We start from the raw sequence: 19,713 nt of genomic DNA on the forward strand, positions 1-19,713 counted from the left end.
CCCCTTGGAAAACAAAATGTGGTTCAGAAAATTTGTTATAAAATTTTAACCATATGGAATTCTGCCGAAACCATCATTGCATGCTGTGGTCTCAATGCAAGTGAAAACAGGAAACTTTGGATAACTGGGTTATGTTTTACTGTAAGATTGTTGAATTACTGCTTTATATGCACTCATATTTTGGGCTGAGATGGTAACTAAGGAGATTTGTCTTTTCTTGTTCACTTTGCAATCTTTTTATAATCCCCTTTTCTTGTGTCTTTTGGCCAAAGTGTACCATGTTCTCCAGATTATGGTGGCTTTTGTTCCTGGCTGATCATCATCTTTTTTTGGCGCAAAACACCAACGAAGAAAAAAGAAATGCAGCGAAAAAACAGAAGCCCAAATCTTTCCTATCAAATGCAGTAGAAAAATACCCCAGCTCAAGCGACCAAGGTGACTGTATTTTAACAGATGCTTTTGAACTATAATCTCTGCTTTTTTCTTTTTTTTTCACTTTGGGGAAGTGAATTGCTTAGAAATAGGAAGGCTATTCTAGAACATGTGCACATGCTTACCTTAAGGATTACTACTGGGTTTTGTCCCATTTTATTATGTAGTCGGTATGCCAAACTAGAGGAAGTCCAAGTGAATTGATACAGTGCTCTTGGGTTTTTTTCCATACAACACAATTTTTTAAATAGTTATCTCACTGAAGATGGTTTATCTCTGACTATGTGCATCTTTAACACCCACTGGGTTTTTAAAATCTTGGCCAGCATATCATATAGAAACATCAGTATCGGTCCAATTTAATATTGTTAAATATTTGGAGATACCTGTAACAAGAAGAAATAAGGAATAATTGCAGGAAAATACTTACAGCAACTTTGCATCTCCATCAGGACTTTGTGTTTCATCTTACCTGTTTTGTTGAATGTACATATTGTATTTGTGTTTTGCACTATTCACTGTTTGTGTTGGTTGTTGTTACGCTAGTAAATCGTGTGTCTAACACTCTCACATATTCATATTTGATTCGTGTTTTATACTAGAGCAAAGTACTGTTACTTTGCCCAACCTCCAGATGGTGGCTGGAGATCTCCTGGGATTACAACTGATCTCCAGGTGACAGAGATCAGTTCGCCTGGAGAAAATGGCTGCTTTGGATGGTGGACTCTGTGGGACATCATACCCCATTGAAGTCCCTCCTCTCCCCAAACCCTGCCCTCCTCAGGCTCCACCCCCAAAATCTCCAGGTATTTCCCAACCTGGAGCTGGATACCTTACTTAAAAACCCTAACATACTTTTAGGTCTCTCTCCTCCTGTTCCTGGTAAACATAGACCAAATGGGGCCTCGATGTGGTTCAAAGAGATTGGAATGACCGCATTTAAAATGAAAAGAAGTTTAATAAGTAAATTAAAAGCAGACACTGCATAGGTAAACACAACAGACAGATCAAGAGTAAAAGAAATGGTGATTAAATGCATATCCTCTGTCCCTGGCATGTCCTGATCTTCTAAGATTGTAATAAAAAATAGGCTAATTCTTTAAATTGCAATTTTTAAGTCCATTCATTACCTTAGTTCTGGTATTCAGGGATCATCCTTTGTTTTCTCAGGACCATGAGCTCATGGGTGCTTTCTGGAGCTAAGATGAACTCCTTCCTCCTCCTGGATGTGTGTAAAATGTCTCTTTCTTCATCAACCTACAATATTTTATACTGTACTTTGCCCCCTCCCTGGGCAGACTCCTCCTCTTTCTGTCTGCCTAAAGGTCCACTCTTACCTTGGCCTCCTGGAACCCTATATCTCAGGCTGCCCATTGTCTTCTCCTGGCCAGATTCATCAGCATTTCTATGGCATTGAATAGTTCTGTACCAGAAAAGTGACTCTTTCCCCCACCTTGTCTCTTAACTTTCCCCTGTAACCTCTGTGCCTTCATAGAGTGCAAACGCACAGGCAGGTGGGCAGGGAGGTGCAAGTGGGGAGTACTGTGGGGGCAAGGGAGGAGAGGGGGCCCCTGGGCACTCTCTGCCCAGGCCCTTTTAAAACCCAGAACCAGCTCTGAACCCTAACCCCAGTTGCCCACCTAGCCGTCTTAACATCATGGCACTAATTTGATGTAACTAATGACGTCTTTGCCCTGACCTGGATGGTCCAGGCTAGCCTGATCTCATCAGATCTCAGAAGCTAAGCAGGGTCGGCCAAGATTACTTCTTGGATGGGAGACCACCAAGGAATAATAGGGTTACTATGCAGAGGACAGCAGCCCCATGGCGCAGAATGGTAAGCTGCAGTACTGCAGTCCAAGCTCTGCTCACGACCTGAGTTCGATCCCAACGGAAGGGTTTCAGGTAGCCGGCTCAAGGTTGACTCAGCCTTCCATCCTTCTGAGGTTGGTAAAATGAGTACCCAGCTTGCTGGGGGTAAAGGGAAGATGACTGGGGAAGGCACTGGCAAACCACCCCGTAAAACAAAAGTCTGCCTAGTAACGTCGGGATGTGACGTCACTCCATGGGTCAGGAATGACCCGGTGCTTGCATAGGGGACCTTTACCCTTATGCAGAGGACAGCAATGGCAAACCACTTCTGTTAGTCTCTTGCCTTGAAAACCCTACTGGGTCATCATAAATTGGCTGCGACTTGACGGCACTTTACACACAGTGATTGACAATATGTTATTTCTAGATGAGGACTGCATTCTGGAAATGGCTTTCCTCCTGGACAGTTCAGAGAGTGCTAAGAACTTCAATCACGAACAGCAGAAAACCTTTGTCTTGGAGATTGTGGACAGAATGAAAGGACTACAGCTCACCTCTGGACGTACCCTCAGTTGGAGGATAGCCTTACTCCAGTACAGCAGCACTGTTCTCATAGAGCAAACTTTCAGAGACTGGAAGGGCCCGGATGCTTTTAAAACCCGCATCGCTCCTATAACTTACATAGGGCATGGGACCTACACGACCTACGCAATCACCAACCTCACACAACTGTACATGACGGAAGGGACCCATGGTAGTGTGAAAGTCGCTGTGCTGTTGACAGATGGAGTGGACCATCCAAGAAACCCAGATATTTTTTCAGCTACTGCTGATGCTAAACATCAAGGTATCGTGTTCTTCACGGTGGGGATGACCAGAGTGGCTGAGGAGGTGGCCAATGCTGCCAAGCTCCGGCTTCTGGCCAGTGTTCCTGCATCCAGGTTTGTCTTCAATCTGCAAGAGAAAGGAATTGTGGAAAGAATTCTCAATGAAATGGTAGGGAGAGACAAAATTTTCAGTAGCGGCTATATAAAGTATATACAACACTTACGGTACATAAGCATACTGTGTACACCTTGCATTAAAATAACTACTGTATAATTATTATCACATTGTATCTTGTTGTTGTATGTTGTTTTGTTGTTGTTACTGATGCACCTAAAAGCACAGGGCCCAGACAGCAAACTCATAATCAGTGGTGCTAGGGTTGCCAACCTCCAGGTACTAGCCGGAGATCTCCTGCTATTACAACTGATCTGCAGCTGACAGAGATCAGTTCACCTGGAGAAAATGGCCGCTTTTGCAATTGGACTCTATGGCATTGAAGTCCCTCCCCTGCCCAAACCTCACCCTCCTCAGGCTCCGCCCCTAAAACCTGACGTTCCTTTTTTTAAATGTTTTTTAAAGTTTTTCAATACCTTATTTAAAAACTTGTGTGTAATAATAATGTTCTTCATTTAGTGTTCCTAATTTATTCTCTTTTTTGGAGATTGTACTTCTGCCCTTCTACTTCCAAAGCTCAGTGTTTGGTATACATGATAGTTCTCCTTAGCAATTAATTCATTGCCATTCTGCTTTCTATGAAGAATGTGATTAGGGGGCTGCCATATGTCTTTTCCAAGCAGGATGAAGAGAAGTCTGAGCTAATTACTGAACTTCTTTTTAAAATCTTTATTAGTTTTTTTATTGTCTTTGGTAATTATCTACCCAACCACCCCTTCAGTGCAGTGCTAGAGAAGTGCTGACTTTCACATGCCCTTTTATTTCAATTCATGCTTAGTCAAGTGATTTGAGTACCCAGGCTAGCCTGATCACGTCAGATTTCAGAAACTAAGCAGGGTCGACCCTGGCAAGTACTTGGATGGGAGACCTCCAAGGAATACCAGGGGCGTGACATGGAGTCAGGCAATGACAAACTACCTCTGAACTTCTCTTGCCTTGAAAACCCCACCAGGGGTTGCCATAACTCAGATGTGACTTGACGGCAAAAAAAGAGAGCTATTTTCAGAGCAATCCTAACAGAATTACAATGGGCTTAGAAGCTAACTCTGTAACTCTGTCCAGGATTGCACTGTTGGATAGAAAGGCCTAGGGTAGAGGCTTGATTTTATGGTCTTGTCTCCTCTTAGAGGCTTGGTACATAACAGCTAGTGGTACACATTTGAAGCTTTGAAGGTCTTCTTATTGATTTCCATCTCTTATACAGCTCTAAAGACATACCGTTTTTGACCATTAAAACAGATGGCAGTGCTCTTATTGTTTCAACCCTGTGACCTTACACAATGCTGTTTTGCCTACAACAGTACTAATTTTGTTTGAAATATCTGTCCCCACAGAAACATCTGGCAGAAGAAGGGGTAAGTATTATTTGTGTACAATATTCCTCTTTTTGTTTTAGAAGATTGGAACTACAGTTTGGGAGAGGGGGTTCAGCCTCCCCCCCCCCCATATTCCTCCCCCAAAACAGTCCCAGAAGGACACTACTTGCCCCCATTCAGTGGCTGCACAGGTACTGAGTCAGGTCAGGAAAATGGCACTGCGGGAATGCTAAAGACCCTTCTCCCCTTTTGCCATGGTCCTGGTCTGAACTGCGACCCAGCACACATGGGCAGTGAGTTCCCTCACACCTGACATGTCTGCTTCAGTCAGTCAGTTGAAACCATACATAATTAGCATTACTAATTATGATGTGTAGTTTGACCCTGCCCTGGATATCCCAGGCTAGCCTGATCACATCAGATCTCAGAAGCTAAGCAGGTTCGACCCTGCCTAGTCAGGACCGGATTTAGGTTTGATGAGGCCCTAAGCTATTGAAGGTAATGGGGCCCTTTATATGTCCAGCTGTCCTTTGTCAGCAACAATTTGTCATTGTTTTTTTGTGTTGAATATATGCTATATGGTAATATTTTAGGGAGCAGGCTAGCAGGCAGGGCCCATTACTTACATCATAGGAGCCTACACAACACGAAACCCTGTTGCTGTATGTAGGTTGTATTTTATTTGTTTTTTATCTTATATTTTGGAAATGTACATCCAGGGGTTTTTTTCCATTAAATTTTTTTTGGGGCCCCCAAGAGAGTGGGGCCCTAAGCTATAGCTTGTTTAGCTTATGCGTAAATCCGGTTTGCCATTGCCTGCCTCTGCGTCACACCCCTGGTATTCCTTGCAGGTCTCCCATCCAAATACTAGGCAGCCTAGTATTTGGATGGGAGACCTGCAAGGAATACCAGGGGTGTGATGCAGAGGAAGGCAATGGCAAACCACCTCTGAACTTCTCTTGCCTTGAAAACCCCACCAGGGGTCACCATAAGTCAGATGTGTGACTTGATGACAAAACAAAGCAAAAGGTCTGAGCCCAAGTCCATTGAAGTCAGTGATATAACTCTTCTTAGGGTTGTACTGTAATCATGAAACAATTTCTGGAAATGAATTATGTTGGTAACTTTGTGTTAATGATAGCAAACTCTTCCCAGAGTATTATATTGCATAGTTGTATATAAACAATAAAATATAAGAAACTCTTGGTGATCAGAGTGCTCGACTTGATGGGCCTTTGGTCTGATCCAGCATGGCTCTTCTTACGTTCTAATGTAAAAATAAAAGAGAAGTCAGTCTTCCTGGCTATATAAACCTGATTAATTTGTCTGGGTTGTTTTTTCTTTCTTTCAAGTGTCCCCAGCCTCCCATATGTAACTGTGAAAAAGGAGAAAGGGGTCTACCTGGCCCTGCTGTAAGTTGCAGTTTTACTAATTTTTCTATTGGTACAGAGTTGTTAATTAGCCACTGCTATTTAATAAAACTCATATTTGTAGATGATGGCCAGGATCCATTGCTGCAAGTGGAAAAGAGCTTCCGTTTGCACAAGAGGGAGGGGACATTTTTGCTAGTTTTTCCTTTCCTACTGTGGGGTCTACAGTTTTTCCTAGTGTAGACCCATCACATTGTACTCCTACTAGGGTTGCCAGGTCCCTCTTTGCCATTGAAGTCTGTGGCATCCCTTCCCTCCCCAAACCCCGCCCTCCTCAGGCTCTGCCCCAAAAACCTCCCCTCAGTGAACAATGTGGGATTTAGTGCAAAGTAAACCGGCATAGCCTTGGGCAATATGGCTGCATACTTGCTTGGGAGACAGTCCTGTAGAATTCAGTGGCAGATTGCCAGGTTAGTGTGCGAAGATCAGGCTCGGCTTGCAGTTGACATACTGCAGCCAGAAGGAACTGGAGCAAGCTTGTTTTACAATAAAATATTGTACCTTAAAACACAGCCTCTAAGTATTTTTAAAGTATAACCTTTCCAAACAAAGACACATTTATTCTCTGCCAAACATGTTCCTTCTTGCTTTTCTTGCTTTAGAAGAAGTCCATGCTAGCTTTAAAAGGAAGATTATAAAAGGGGGGGGGGAATGTTCTTGAAAGCGATCTTCTCGTCTAGCAGAAATCTGAAAATGGCACCCACTAATGGCCAGGAAGGATAGAGAAGGGTATTCTAGCCAAATAAAGTTTTACATTTTTATGACAAATCCACCTGAAGCAAGACTTAAGTTTCAGATGTGCCATAAGCATCTTTTGAACTTTGGCATTTATATTTCTTCCTGGTCACGTCATCTACTTTTCCCTAAATAATAAAAATATAAAAGCATTAAAGTCCCATTGCAGTGAAGTTCGAAAGTAGGATAATTCCTTGACGTAACTGACAATAAGAAGGTTCCTCTAAAGGCACCACTGATCTGAGAAAAAGAACATAAAAATGGCCATCAGTCCTATTGCATGACATTGCTTCTGGTGAAACCCGGACGTGACATTGCATCATTCTATGAATCACTGGAGATTCTATGGTAAAACCATGGAGTCTCCAGATATTCCTAGAGAGGATTGATATCACTTCTGGGTTTTCCTGAAGGTAATGTCATAATTGCTGATGGCTGCCCCCCCACATCCTTGCTCCCTCAGTTTCTCGCTGGTTTTGGAAAGCCCATATATGTAATGCACAGATACAATGAAGATTGTAGGGTAATTCCCTAACTTTCCCTCATTGTTTTGCTGTTTTCAGGGTAAAAAGGGTCGCCCTGGTGATGATGGAGCTACCGGGCCAAAAGGAGTGAAGGTAATATGACATATGAAATTGGATTAAAGTGTTCAAATTAATAATTTGGAAGGAAGAGTGTTGAAATAAAAGTATGTTCAATCACTTGAAGACCAAACTACCTGTGAACACCTCACTGGAGACCCCAAACCACTTACTACAAAAAGTAGTTGAGAGGGACAGGAGGTTGATATAGATTGGGCTGGTGTACTGAAGAAGAGGGTGATTAAATCCTTTCCTTGTGCCATTTCCCTGACTGAAAATGTTTCCTCAGGCTGCTTTTAGTCTCAATTTGGGGGGTGGGGGGAAGTGGGGAAAAGAGAATCATGGGTGCCTGTTTTACCAGGATGTATAGTAATTTTTGATCAGTTAAACAAGCCATGGGGAGAAGGGAATTAAAACTTCATTCCCTAGCACCGCAGTCCTTATCCATATTGGGGGATCTGTGGCTGCCTTTTGCCACTAAATTACATGTGGAAGAATCCAGTTATGGAACCCCAACATCATGTAGTTTGGCCCTGAGAGCATAGAAGCGACACTGCATGAAAATCATATTACAAGTTTATAAAGTTTATAAATGGAACCTAGTATCATCTTCAAAATTAATTTTGACCGCGATACTAAGTTGGTCCAAATGTTCTGTCTCCCTCTGCCCTTTTTTTCTAGTAATATAGAGTTCAACCCCGCTAACTCAAATTATGTACAAGGCAAAATTTTCACTCAACTTCAGAAGGTTTGAAGGTTTAACATTGCAATGTTTCTAGGGAGAGCCGGGCTTAAATGGAATTCCAGGAAGAGATGGGACAGAGGTAATACTTGTTTTTCTTTCCTATTCTGCATTCTTCTATTTGGGAGGGGAAGTACCTAGGGTATGTAAACACACATAGTTTGTGCCAATTACACCCAACCAAAAAGTATATGGCTCAATTTAAGCAATACCTTAGTGGCCAAGGTACTATGCCAATGATTGTTCCCACCTCACTAAACGGGGGGTGGGGAACTGGCCTTGCAATTGAATGGGAAAACTCCCAGAGGACTGCTGCCCTGATGGGCCACTGGCAAACAGGACCAAGCTATGTGGCACTGCTAACACCTCTGGGTCTGTTTAGCTTAGCTTGCTCCTGAGCCGTTTTAACATCCTAATCCAGTCCTGCCACTAAAGTCATTTACAAAACGGTTGTCCATGTGGCGGGAATGGCTTACGTGTTCCAAATCATGTCTGGGACTGCAGTGAAATCACACATGTGCTTCTGTGCGAATGACTAGTGCTGCGAAGTTCTACAGAGCCTGGGCTTGGCATGAAACCACAAAGGAAATAGGTGGAGAATGACAAATGCAATGGACTTTTGTAGCACCAATCTTAGATATGTTCATATCTGAAGCAGAAAGTAAAAAAAAAATGCTTTCTTCCTCTGCACAGGTGTTATTGAGCAGGAAAACAAAACTCTCTTTGAAACAGATTTGCATGGAAAAGCTATCCCTGGGATTTTGATGCTAATGCTGCCTTTTCCACACACACATCCCCCCATTTAGCAAAGCTTTCATCATCAAATTCAATCCACCCAAATAATGTCTGTCTGTCTGTCTATCTATCTAGCTAGCTAGCTAGCTAGCTAGCTAGCTAGCTAGCTATCTTATCCTATGATACCCTGTCGTACCCAATCTATCTCACCCTATCCTACCCAATCTATTTAATCTAGCCTATCTATCTAATTGTATTGTACCTTCCCTCTGAGGTGCCTAAGACAACACAGATGGTTCTCCCTTTCCATTTCATCCTCACAACAACCCTGAGAGTTATGTTAGGTTGTGAAAAAGTGCCTCACCTGAGGTGGGAGAGAGTCCCTCAACCACTACACCACATTGGTTTGTTACCCATATTGAGTCTTCAGACGAGGTGTGTTAAACATTTCAAATTAATTAACCTGTTCTCTCATACTAGTCCAAAATTCCCCACACTGAAAATAAGGTCAGTACTAATTTAATAAAGACATTTTATTTTTAAATGTTTTTCCCTTCAGGGGAAGTCAGGATACAAAGGAGAAAAGGTATGTTTTCTTTTTCACTTTATTAAATCAACATCTACTGCAGTGACCAGTACAGCCATGTTAATTTATTGGTTGTAAGGGAAAAACTTTGCAGCATCTCAAATATGCATCAGCAACACAGTAAAGTGGAAATGGGAGGGGTGTAAAAGAAAAAATACCGAAGAGAAACTTGCAAATAAAAATGCAGAGGTCCTATTACTGATTCGATATTTTTAATCCAAGGGTGAAAGAGGTGAATGTGGAACACCAGGAATAAAAGGTGATCGAGTGAGTAACTATCTTCTGATTTCTTATTGAGGAAGGGGATTCTACTGTAAGGATTTATATAGATGCACTAATTTTATAGAAGCAGCCCCTGAGCAGGGCAAATAGGACCCCCACTGGAGCTATTTCAGCTCATAAAGATGAGGGTGAAGCCCCTCTTCCCTCTGCACCATGGTCCCAAGCCAAATTGGGCCCCGGATCTCAAATCTGGATCTCAAATGTAGCCTCCCACAGGGAGCTACAGGGTTGCTAGCCCTAATCCTGCACTAGAGGTGTGATGAGTGTACAAACACAGTGAGGTAGAAGAATCTTGTGGGAGTGGGGACGACTTTGTTGTAATGTCTATGTAAAACATAATTATGTAGGTTGGATTTTTAAATACCTGGTTTTACATGAACTTTCCCACCCATGTTTCAATGATCCTTACCACATTTTTGTACCCTCTTTTCTTGCTAGTTGTTGACTTGCTATATTTTTATCGTATCTTAAAATGGTTCGAGCAACATCAAGAATTATTTGACTTTTATTTTTCACTTCCCCTTCAGGGCCCAGAAGGTCCAGGTGGCCCAAGAGGACTCCGGGGCCTCCAGGTAACAAACAGACAACATTCACTCTAGGTTTCATCTTTTTCATGCTGAATGCAGTCTTACTCAGACAGATGCTGAGAGTTTATGGCTGGTGCCCAGGGGGTGTGCAGAGAGAGGTGACAAAGAGAGCAAACTGATCTGGAACCTCACAATGGTTCCAGATCCCATTTTTGGGATCCCAATTTGTTGTGGAATTCACTGCTAATGGATCTTGTGATGGCCATGAGCGTGTGTGTGTAAAGTGCTGTCAAGTTGCAGCCGATTTATGGTGACCCTAGCAAGGGGTTTTCAAGGTAAGTGAGAAGCAGAGGTGATTTATCATTGCCTTCCTCTATAGAGTCTTCCTTGGTGGTCTCCCTTGGCCATGAGCACAGATCACTTTAAGAGGGGAATAGACAGATTCATGGAGGAGAAGTATATCAATAGAAGAAGACGAGTTGTTTTTTATATGCCGACTTTCTCTACCTCTTAAGGCAGAATCAAACCAGCTTACAATCACCTTCCCTTCCCCTCCCCACAACAGACACCCTATGAGGTAGGTGGGGCTGAGAGAGCATAACTAGCCCAAGGTCACCCAGCTGGCTTCGTGAGTAGGAGTGGGGAATCAAACCCGGTTCTCCAGATCAGACTCCACCGCGCCAAACCACCACTCTTAACCACAACACCATGCTGTCTCTCCAGCTACTAGTAGCTACTAGTTACAATAGTCTTAATGCAACTCAACTGCAGCTGTCTAAGCAACCAAGAAAAATGAAGCTCATCTTCAAGTTCATGGCTCCAAAACTGTGAGCATCCATCTATAACCCAAATTGTTGATAGGCCCACGTAACAAAAGATGTGAAAGGATAGATGGTGTCATCATAGTTGGATATGGGGCAGAAGTCCAGAACTCTGGCTCACAGGCTCAGCAGAGGGGCTTTAAAAGCAGGCTATATTATCACACCTGAAGTGTCTTAGGAAAGTGAATATGCAGTGTCATACAAATACCATACTGGGGCAGGGAGAGAGAACATGCTAACTACACGGCTGGAGGGAGGTGAGTGTAGTTGTAGGCAGATGTAGCCTAAGAATAGCATTCTGGGGACACATGAGGAAGAGACACTTTATCAGATTAAAGAAGGTAAAGACCCACATTCCTATCTGACTAGCTTTCCACAAACAGCCCCCAACAGGAGCTTCTTCTCTTCTTTCTTGTACACAAGACATTGCATATTCCAACAAAATGTGTATTACCATCCAAAAGGGGGGCTGCCATAAAAAAACATTAAGTCCAGCATCTAAGAGTTATCTGACTGCACCACTGGATGGTAGGTACTGAGAACATGACTAATTTTCAGTGATATAAACAAATACTGACAATTATTTGACCACTGAGTATAATGAAGAAGCGAAAAGGGTGTGTAAATCAATCACACGATTTTTTTAAAATCTAATCTTCGGCTTAGAACTGCAAAAGTTTCTAATCAAAGATTCATGTTTTAACAGGGTCCCCAAGGCTTGCCTGGAGATCAAGGGCCTGAAGGAGTGCAGGGATCAAAGGTAAGAATCCATAGCACTGATTTGATCCTTAAATGTTAACAGACATTAATTGTAACCTTCCTGGCCATTTGGGGGTGGAGCTTGGGGTGGGTGGTGTTTGGGGATGGGAGGGAACTCAGCATGGATGTATTGCCATAGAGTCTACCCTCTGATGCTACCATTTTGGCCAAGGGAAGTGAACTCTGGAGATCAGATGTAATTCCAGCAAAAATGCAGGCCCCACCTACAGTTTGGCAACCCTCATTTCTACAGTAACACAAATAGATATCATCTAGTGTCGAACTCATTTGTTACGAGGGCCGGATATGACATAAATGTCATTTGGTCTGGCCATGTGTACCAGCCCAGATCAGCCATGTGTACCAGCCCGCAGCAGGCTCACCAGCCCAGATCAGGAGCAGGGTGGGGGGGTGGCTTCCTCAGCTAGCGAGGGTGTACATTGCCCTCCCTTGCCACCCCCAACTTCGAGGGTGACAGGAGAGGGTGATCCAAGCACTGGGCTGGAGCCCAGCATGTCCATCGCCTTCCCCAGCAACCCCCGACTTCAGGGGTGGTGGAGAAGGATGATCTACACACTGGCCTGGAGCCCCTGTCTTCTGATCCCTGCTGCCTGCAGGCTCAGACCTCCACGTGGAGGTCCCAGCCCGCAAGTGGTGTGGATCAGAAGGCCCCAGCAGCCCAGAATCATTAAAGAGTAGCGCATTAATACCATCTTGTTAAGAACTTTATATGACACAAATTTTTCCTTCAATATGGGAGAAAGCAATTTTACTCCAGGTGCATTTCTCTCAACGATAGTACGTCAGTATTGATTAATGAGCATTGGATTCATGCTAATGCTTTCAATCATTTCATGGTGAATGCTAAGATCCATATAGAACATAATCCTTTAAAGAAATTGGATCCAATGTGTGTTTGGCTTCCTCCTGACCACTGCTCAGACAGACATACCTACCACACACATGCATGTGCACAAACACACACACACACACACAGGTTTGCCATTCAAATAGATGATAGAGGGTCTGGGGCTCAGTGGAAGAGCCTCTGCTTAGCATGCAGGAGATCCAAGGTTCAATCCCTGACATCTCCAGTTCAAAGGACCAGGCAGTAGATGATGTGAAAGACCTCTCTCTGCCTGAGATACTGGAGAATCACTTCCAGTCTGAGTAGACAATACTGACCTTGATGGACCAATGGTCTGATTCAGTATAAGGCAGCTTCATGCCTGTTACATTCAGGCAACACAGTGTTTTTGCAAACAGAATGAGTTCCAATCATGAATCATGACTTTCTCACCTCCCCTATCCTGCTACAGCCCCCAAATCCCCCCAAATCCGGCTCCTACGAACAGCATTTCAGGCATCATTTTGGGCTGCAGTGGGAAGGTAGAGGCAAGGAAGTCATGCTATGTGTGCAGAATTGGTTTGCCAGTCACCCACTTCTGGAGGGAGGACTCCTGCTGGTGGGCCTGCCCTCCCACCTCTGCTCCCTGGACCCATGGGAAAGATCCATGGGCAGAAATGATGTCACATGATGCATGACATCATGTCTGCACAATACCCCAGATGTGATGTAAGTGCATCAAGGGACACTGGCCATCCCTGAAAACTCCATGGTAAAACCCACAAAATGTCATTTCCACCCCCTGCCCTGTTCCTAAAGCTCCCAGGGATGTCAGCTACCAGCCTGGCATCCCTAGGGCGCAAGTCCTTCAACCCATGAAAACACTCCATTGGATCCAACCTCTGGATCTCAGCATTGGAGATGTGCTTTTTTAGTTTTCAATTTTGTATTTGTTTTGGTTGTATTCATTATCGCACATACTCAGTTTCCCTGTTGTATTCATTTTATATGTGAATGGGACAGACACATGAATACATACATGTGTGGCTGCCTCTAGCTCTTTCAGTTTGAGGAGTTCTTTCTCCTCCAGCCTTCCATTTGAATCCATGTCACCTCCCCATTCTTGTTACATTTCATTTTTCTTTACCTTCCTCCATGCAATCCGTCAGAATTATAAGTAATTAAATAAGTAGAGCACTACAGTTTAGGGTTTTGTTCTGTTCTCAACTTGTTTTTCTCATCAGTTCTTTACAAGTTAGTGGTCATTTTTAATGCAAATGTGTAAACATATACATCCAAGTCAATAGAAGCAAGCCTGTTTTCCATAAGAGCCTAAAAAATTAAAAGCAAGTATTCTTTTTCCCTCCCAAGGGTGAACGAGGCCTCCCTGGCCCCACTGGGTTGACTGGAGAAACTGGAGTAGGATTGCCAGGCCCAAAGGTAAAAAACGCCAATCATGTAGCATTCCTCACAAAGCAACCAAAAAAAAAAGGGTGGAGGACAGCTGCTGAAATAATATATGACTGGATAAAAACTTAAAAGAATAAATGATGTCTTTGTAATACCTGAAAGGTATTCTGGATACAGTTCAAATACATTCATGCCATTCTTTTAAAACAAAGACACCCAACACTTGTACAGTTAGCTCTCAGTACAATTATCAGCACCGAAACTGAACATTTGCTTCAACTGATGTGTTTCAAAATAGTTATTAATCCTAGGGAAAGACTTGATTTATTTCTTTAACATTGAGGACATCATATATATTTTTTAAAAACCTACATTCTGTCCAGATAAAAAAATGACTTATCTTTTTTTCCTGAAGGGTGATATCGGTTTAACAGGAAGACCAGGTCCTGTTGGCCCACCAGGGGTTGGAGAACCAGGTTTACCGGTATGTGTTTCTATTGGGAGAATCCCATTGAAGGAGTCTATCAGAAAGGAATACTCCTAACAGTTCTCTTTTGCAGTAAACCTCAAAAGGTGTAATGGAGTTGGGATTTGATGTTGGGGTACCCTTAGGTTCAGTTTTGCATACTTTTCTTTTTCCACAAGTTCTACTCATAAATTCTTTTCAAGTTAGTTATAATTTTTATGTAGATGAGCAGCAGCTTTATCTTTCTGTCTGAAATATTCCACTCCCTTCTTTTTTCTTGCCAGCCATAATGTCTGTTACTGCACTAGGTATTCCCAGCGATGTATTAAGAGTTTGAAAATGTTATAAAAAATACTGTTCGCACTTTGTTTGGCCCCTTTAGCTGTGAAGACGTCTTCCAACCATTTTTTAGCCGTGCATCCAAAAACCCTTTTAAAACGATGGGGGTTACCACACTTTGTATTCCCAGCAATGTATTAAGAGTTTGAAAATGTTGTAACAAACATCACTTTAAAAGGGTACCTCGCCTCTTCTTATGTGGAGGGGCGGCAGCCTGTGTGGCTCTTACACCAGAATGGGATTTGTGTGCCATCTTTGATTAGGGTTTTTAAAGTTTATTTTATTGTTTGGTTTTATTGTTACTGTCATGTAATCGTAGGGTTTTAAATTATGTTACCAACCCTGAGCCGGCTTGCTGGCGAGGCGGGCTACAAATGTGAAAATAAATAAATAAATAAATAAATAAATAAATACACACACACACACACACACACACACGGGAAGCTCCTGAGTATGCAGAAATCCTTACCTGTCTGTAAGAAGCCCCATTTTGCCCTACTGGTAGCTACACAAACATAAGCTTCATCATTAGAGAAGACTAGCTGGGGTTCTGTGAGGAAACGAGGGAAGGCGAAAGATGATTTGGGTGTTTCCCAAACACATGCTCTAATTCTCCCTCCAGGATTCAAGAAACTCTCAGGAGCTTGAGCTGTGTTATTGTTCCTCTTCCTCTAGTTTTCCTCCCTTTAACTGTCCTCAACAGTTTGTATTCCTTGGAACATGTCCTGTCCTTGTTGGGCCATTCTGGATATGTTTTGAGTCTTTTTGGTTAGCCTACAAAGTCATATTTCTCAGCATACATGTCTAGAAAGACCTCCCTGGCAACCCTACAATGAACTCTTCAGGCTGTATACACAGCCCACCCTGCGCATTGACTGAACACCCAGAAAGGGAAAGAATGAACACGCAGGCCCTGCCTCCTGCTTCCTCATGACCCCCTGATCATGAGCTTGGGGCCTATACACGCAGGCAGCGTCCACATGTACACTCCCTCCCCGTGATCAGCAACATTTGGAAAGCATCACTGGAAGAGGGAACAAACGCCCGGACGCTGCCTTCTTGCTTAGGAGCTGTGTTCAAAAGCCAGCAATGGTGTGGAGCCTCGCTCCCTCTCTGCATGTTCTGTCAGTGCATGGAAGAGTCATGTGTAAGAGGCCTTTTGTCTGACCACAGTGGTCTTCAAGCTGTGTTCTGATCAGTGACATGATCAGTAATGGCGCACACACTATCCCCTCTGTCACTGATTTCCCCCTCCGGTACAGCACAGAGGTGTGCAGGGTATGTCCTGTTTTCTGTATCCATGGGATGACTTCAGTCAGCTCCCCTTGTCAGTATCTGTCCTAGAACATGCCTCCATCACCACAATACTCCCCAGCATATGGGAGATTCCTCAACAGATAAGATGGTGTAAAAAAATCAGCATATTTGGAAAAACACTGACTTACTGTATCAATTTGGAAACTTCTTCAGGAGGGATCTTAAGACCTTTAACTTTAAGCATGCAAGTGATCCTATCATTATCTTTTCTCAAAGTTGAGCTCATGTTTGATTGCTTGGTTGAATTATTCCCGGGGCAAACCCCACACTGCAAAGCCTTTTCAAACCTTTTTTGTCTGTGATACCGGGGGGATAAAAGACTGCTAGTGTGATCCTGCATAACTTGTTACGGCTGCCAGTGCATTTTATCTCCTTGATGTCTTATGAATATACTATTACTACGGCAGTTTGGGACAGGTTGCAACGAGGCTCCAAGCCACAAAGATGTGTCAAGATCAAACCAACACTGATATCTTACTGACTTGTTCTCTACAAATATTATTATAGGGGTCTCAAGGACCACAAGGTATTCAGGGAGAAAGAGGATCACCCGGAGAAGGTCTTCCGGGTCCAAAGGTATGAAGAGTGATTATTTTTAAGAAATGTATTCTTTCAGTGGGCCTCAAAGAGCTGTTGTTTTTTTAATTACCAAACCACTGTCGTTTCCAAATTGGAAGAGCTGAAACATAAAAAGAAATAATTTCCCTTTAATCCCCATTCTATGGCAATCCCAGATGTGCATTCATCATTCCTATTCTCCCAAAAACCCATGGAAGATTGGATGAATGATATACCTCCCTTCTCCTAGCAGACCTTGACCCTGGAACAAGTTGCTAGATTCTGTGCAGCCGCCAGGGTCGACCTTAGTTCAGTGCTAATTTAGTGTAATATATTCGTTATTTTTTATATTTTGTATGTAATGGTTTCCTGCAAATATTTTTGCAAATATTTTTGCATCTCCTACCGGCCAAGGTAGGTATGTTTTATACTTCTGGTCCATGACAGTAATGAACAATTGTTTCCCTTTATTATTAAGCCAGTCTCCAGAATCTGTCCATAAAATTGCCTGGCTGTCTGTTAAGCACCAAAGGCAATTATGGTCCGGCCTCCACACGATGGATAACCTTATTTCTCCAGCTGGGTGTTTTTCTCACCAGGGGCCAGTCCAGAGAACCATTATTGTTTAGGCTCAGACGTTCAAAATTATGCTGATGATTCAGAAACAGAACTACAACCATGAGGACTAGAAGCTTTTTAAAAACTATGTAACTGTTTGCCTATTCTAACTGGAATCTGCATGCCACATAAAAACTTCTTCAAGTGTTTTATCATCATTGTTTTGCGCCTCTCAGGGGTATAGCCAGCATCTAGGGCCCAGGGTGTACTGTCTTATTGGAACTACTGATTCACCCCATCTAAGATTTCTTGCTATTTTTAAAAAAGCTGCTGTCCTTCCTGTCCACGAAAGCCTTGTCGTGAAATGACAGCTTCTATTTAAAGAATAAGAGCAGGCTTTTGGAATGGGAGACCTTTTAAAAAGATAAGTGGTGGTGGGTGCTCCTCTGAAATAAGTGTTTAATTCTTCCTTCACATCACCCACCAGGGCCGGGTCCAGATTTGGGGGGGCTTGTGCTATGGCAGAATTATTCAAGGAACTTATTTATTTAGGGAAAGTGTCCTAAGTAGGCAAGTAAAAACTTCTAAACTTTAAAATCATGTTTTCATTAACATACTGTGTATATATAAAGCAGCCCTTCTTTGCATGAAAGTAAGCAATCACTTCCCAGTGAATAGTCAGCAATGCTTCAGCAGTAAGGTTAAGACTGAATGAACAAACTAGAGATTTAAACAGGCAGAATGAATGTAATTAACTAATCTGGAATTTAGCCAGGACACTACTGTGAGCAGAAAAATAGAAGCTGAAACAAGTGGGTCAGAATTTTTCCCCCTTACCTATATAAATTATAATTTTTAATTAAGAATACTGTACAACAGGGTTTAGGGTGTTGCACTAGGATTGCAGAGATCTGGATTCAAATCTATGGCGACCTCTGAAATTCAGAGTGGCTTGGAATCAGTCTAACCTACCTCATATGAGTGTGAGGATAAAAAGAGGTTGGAAGAATCTTGTACACTTCATAATGTATATATTGTATATATTAAAATGTATATATTGAAAATTAGAAAGGAAGAACATAATTATTAGTTCATAGGGAAAGAAGTCACGTCCTAATCCATCATCAGTGTTGAAATTGAGGAAGCAGACTTCTTCTTACACATCTCCTGTTGCATCAATAACACCATGTGCAAAAGCATGCTGTACATGCAGACCTCTGCAGCTAGTACTTGAAGCTGCATGCACACTTCCTCACATTTGGCTGGGAACAGATCTCATGACTGAACATAAAGTTGGTGCTTTTAGCTTTGACCTCACTGATCATCTCTTTGGGAGTGGCCTAAATCCAACCCTTTCTTTTCTATGCATTTGAACAATAGAGCCAAATCCTATGTGCTTATGTTCAGATTATGTGACCGATTCCTAGGTTCTATCTGGGAGACTGATGACAAAGACCTTATACTCAGGAAGATGTCTTCAGCTTTCTAGCTATCAACATTTCTGGCCATGTACATCAAGGAATCAATGTTTATCCGTGATGTGCATTGAGTTTTCCCCCACTGATGTGCAAAGTTCAGAACTGGATCAAACATATTTGAAATGGCAAGAAGATAAAACGTTGATTCATCTCTCGCATACGAAACGGTGAAATAACTGGGGGGGGGGAACTTCTTTGATATACAACTCCAAGCATTTCCTTTCCATTCTTAGTACTTTGAATTACATATTACACTGAGTTGGATACAAACTAAGTTGGGAGCTTCCACCAATTCCCCTTTCCTGTTGCAGACCGCCGCCCCCGGCCTCATGGCATTCCTCGGGGTCCCATATTTCCCCGGGGAGCAACATTTTGTGGAAATCAGTGGGCTGCAGTGGTAGGGGGGAGGCAAAAAAGTTCAATTCTGCCATTGGACAATTTAGTCTGGTTCCAAGCCACTCTCCACAACCACTCCATTTGAACTAAACAGGATCTGAGATGAAGGTGTGGATCATATCTGTTAAATGAGACATAACTTCCTTTTTCTGTATAGGGAGATCGTGGTTTTGATGGCCCGAAGGGTCCTCGGGGGCAACCAGGCATTGGCGTAAAGGGTGAGAAGGTGAGCAGTAAACATGTCAGGGAATTTATAGTCTAAATAAAACAGAATGCTCTGTGACTGATACTACTCACAAAGGATCTAATGAAGCAAAATAAAGAATTTGCTTTTTTCAATAGCCTTTGAACAATACTGTAGTTTGCAGATAGATGGATGCCCAATAAACTATCCCAAGCCCATTTTAACGTCTCCTCGGTGTAAAACGTGAGGTGAAATTAAAAAAGTGTTTGAGTCTGTGGGAAAGTTAAGTTCTGGAATGGGAAAGTTAAGTTCTGGAAAGTTAAGTTCTGAGACTGTACATGTTGTTTACTGCCATTCAGTCAGTATGCATAAAACTACCTAAATGCGTTCCTAGAATATA

The 19,713-nt window shown here is 42.6% G+C and overlaps 1 protein-coding gene across 1 annotated transcript in view; it reads left to right on the top strand.

The window, feature by feature from the left end:
• The first annotated feature begins 278 nt into the window (after positions 1-278).
• LOC130487835 (collagen alpha-1(XXVIII) chain-like) overlaps positions 279-19,713 on the top strand; it is a 44,914-nt gene continuing 25,479 nt past the window's right edge. Inside the window, exons 1-14 of the mRNA XM_056861378.1 lie at positions 279-435; positions 2,672-3,240; positions 4,581-4,601; positions 5,915-5,974; positions 7,291-7,344; positions 8,088-8,132; positions 9,345-9,371; positions 9,594-9,638; positions 10,181-10,225; positions 11,708-11,761; positions 13,979-14,047; positions 14,433-14,501; positions 16,647-16,715; positions 19,287-19,355. Of these exons, the coding sequence (XP_056717356.1) occupies positions 279-435; positions 2,672-3,240; positions 4,581-4,601; positions 5,915-5,974; positions 7,291-7,344; positions 8,088-8,132; positions 9,345-9,371; positions 9,594-9,638; positions 10,181-10,225; positions 11,708-11,761; positions 13,979-14,047; positions 14,433-14,501; positions 16,647-16,715; positions 19,287-19,355 (1,353 nt within the window). The remainder of the gene's footprint in view (positions 436-2,671; positions 3,241-4,580; positions 4,602-5,914; positions 5,975-7,290; positions 7,345-8,087; positions 8,133-9,344; positions 9,372-9,593; positions 9,639-10,180; positions 10,226-11,707; positions 11,762-13,978; positions 14,048-14,432; positions 14,502-16,646; positions 16,716-19,286; positions 19,356-19,713) is intronic.

This window comes from Euleptes europaea, chromosome 15 (genome assembly GCF_029931775.1).
Source record: "Euleptes europaea isolate rEulEur1 chromosome 15, rEulEur1.hap1, whole genome shotgun sequence".
Taxonomy (NCBI): Eukaryota; Metazoa; Chordata; class Lepidosauria; order Squamata; family Sphaerodactylidae; genus Euleptes; species Euleptes europaea.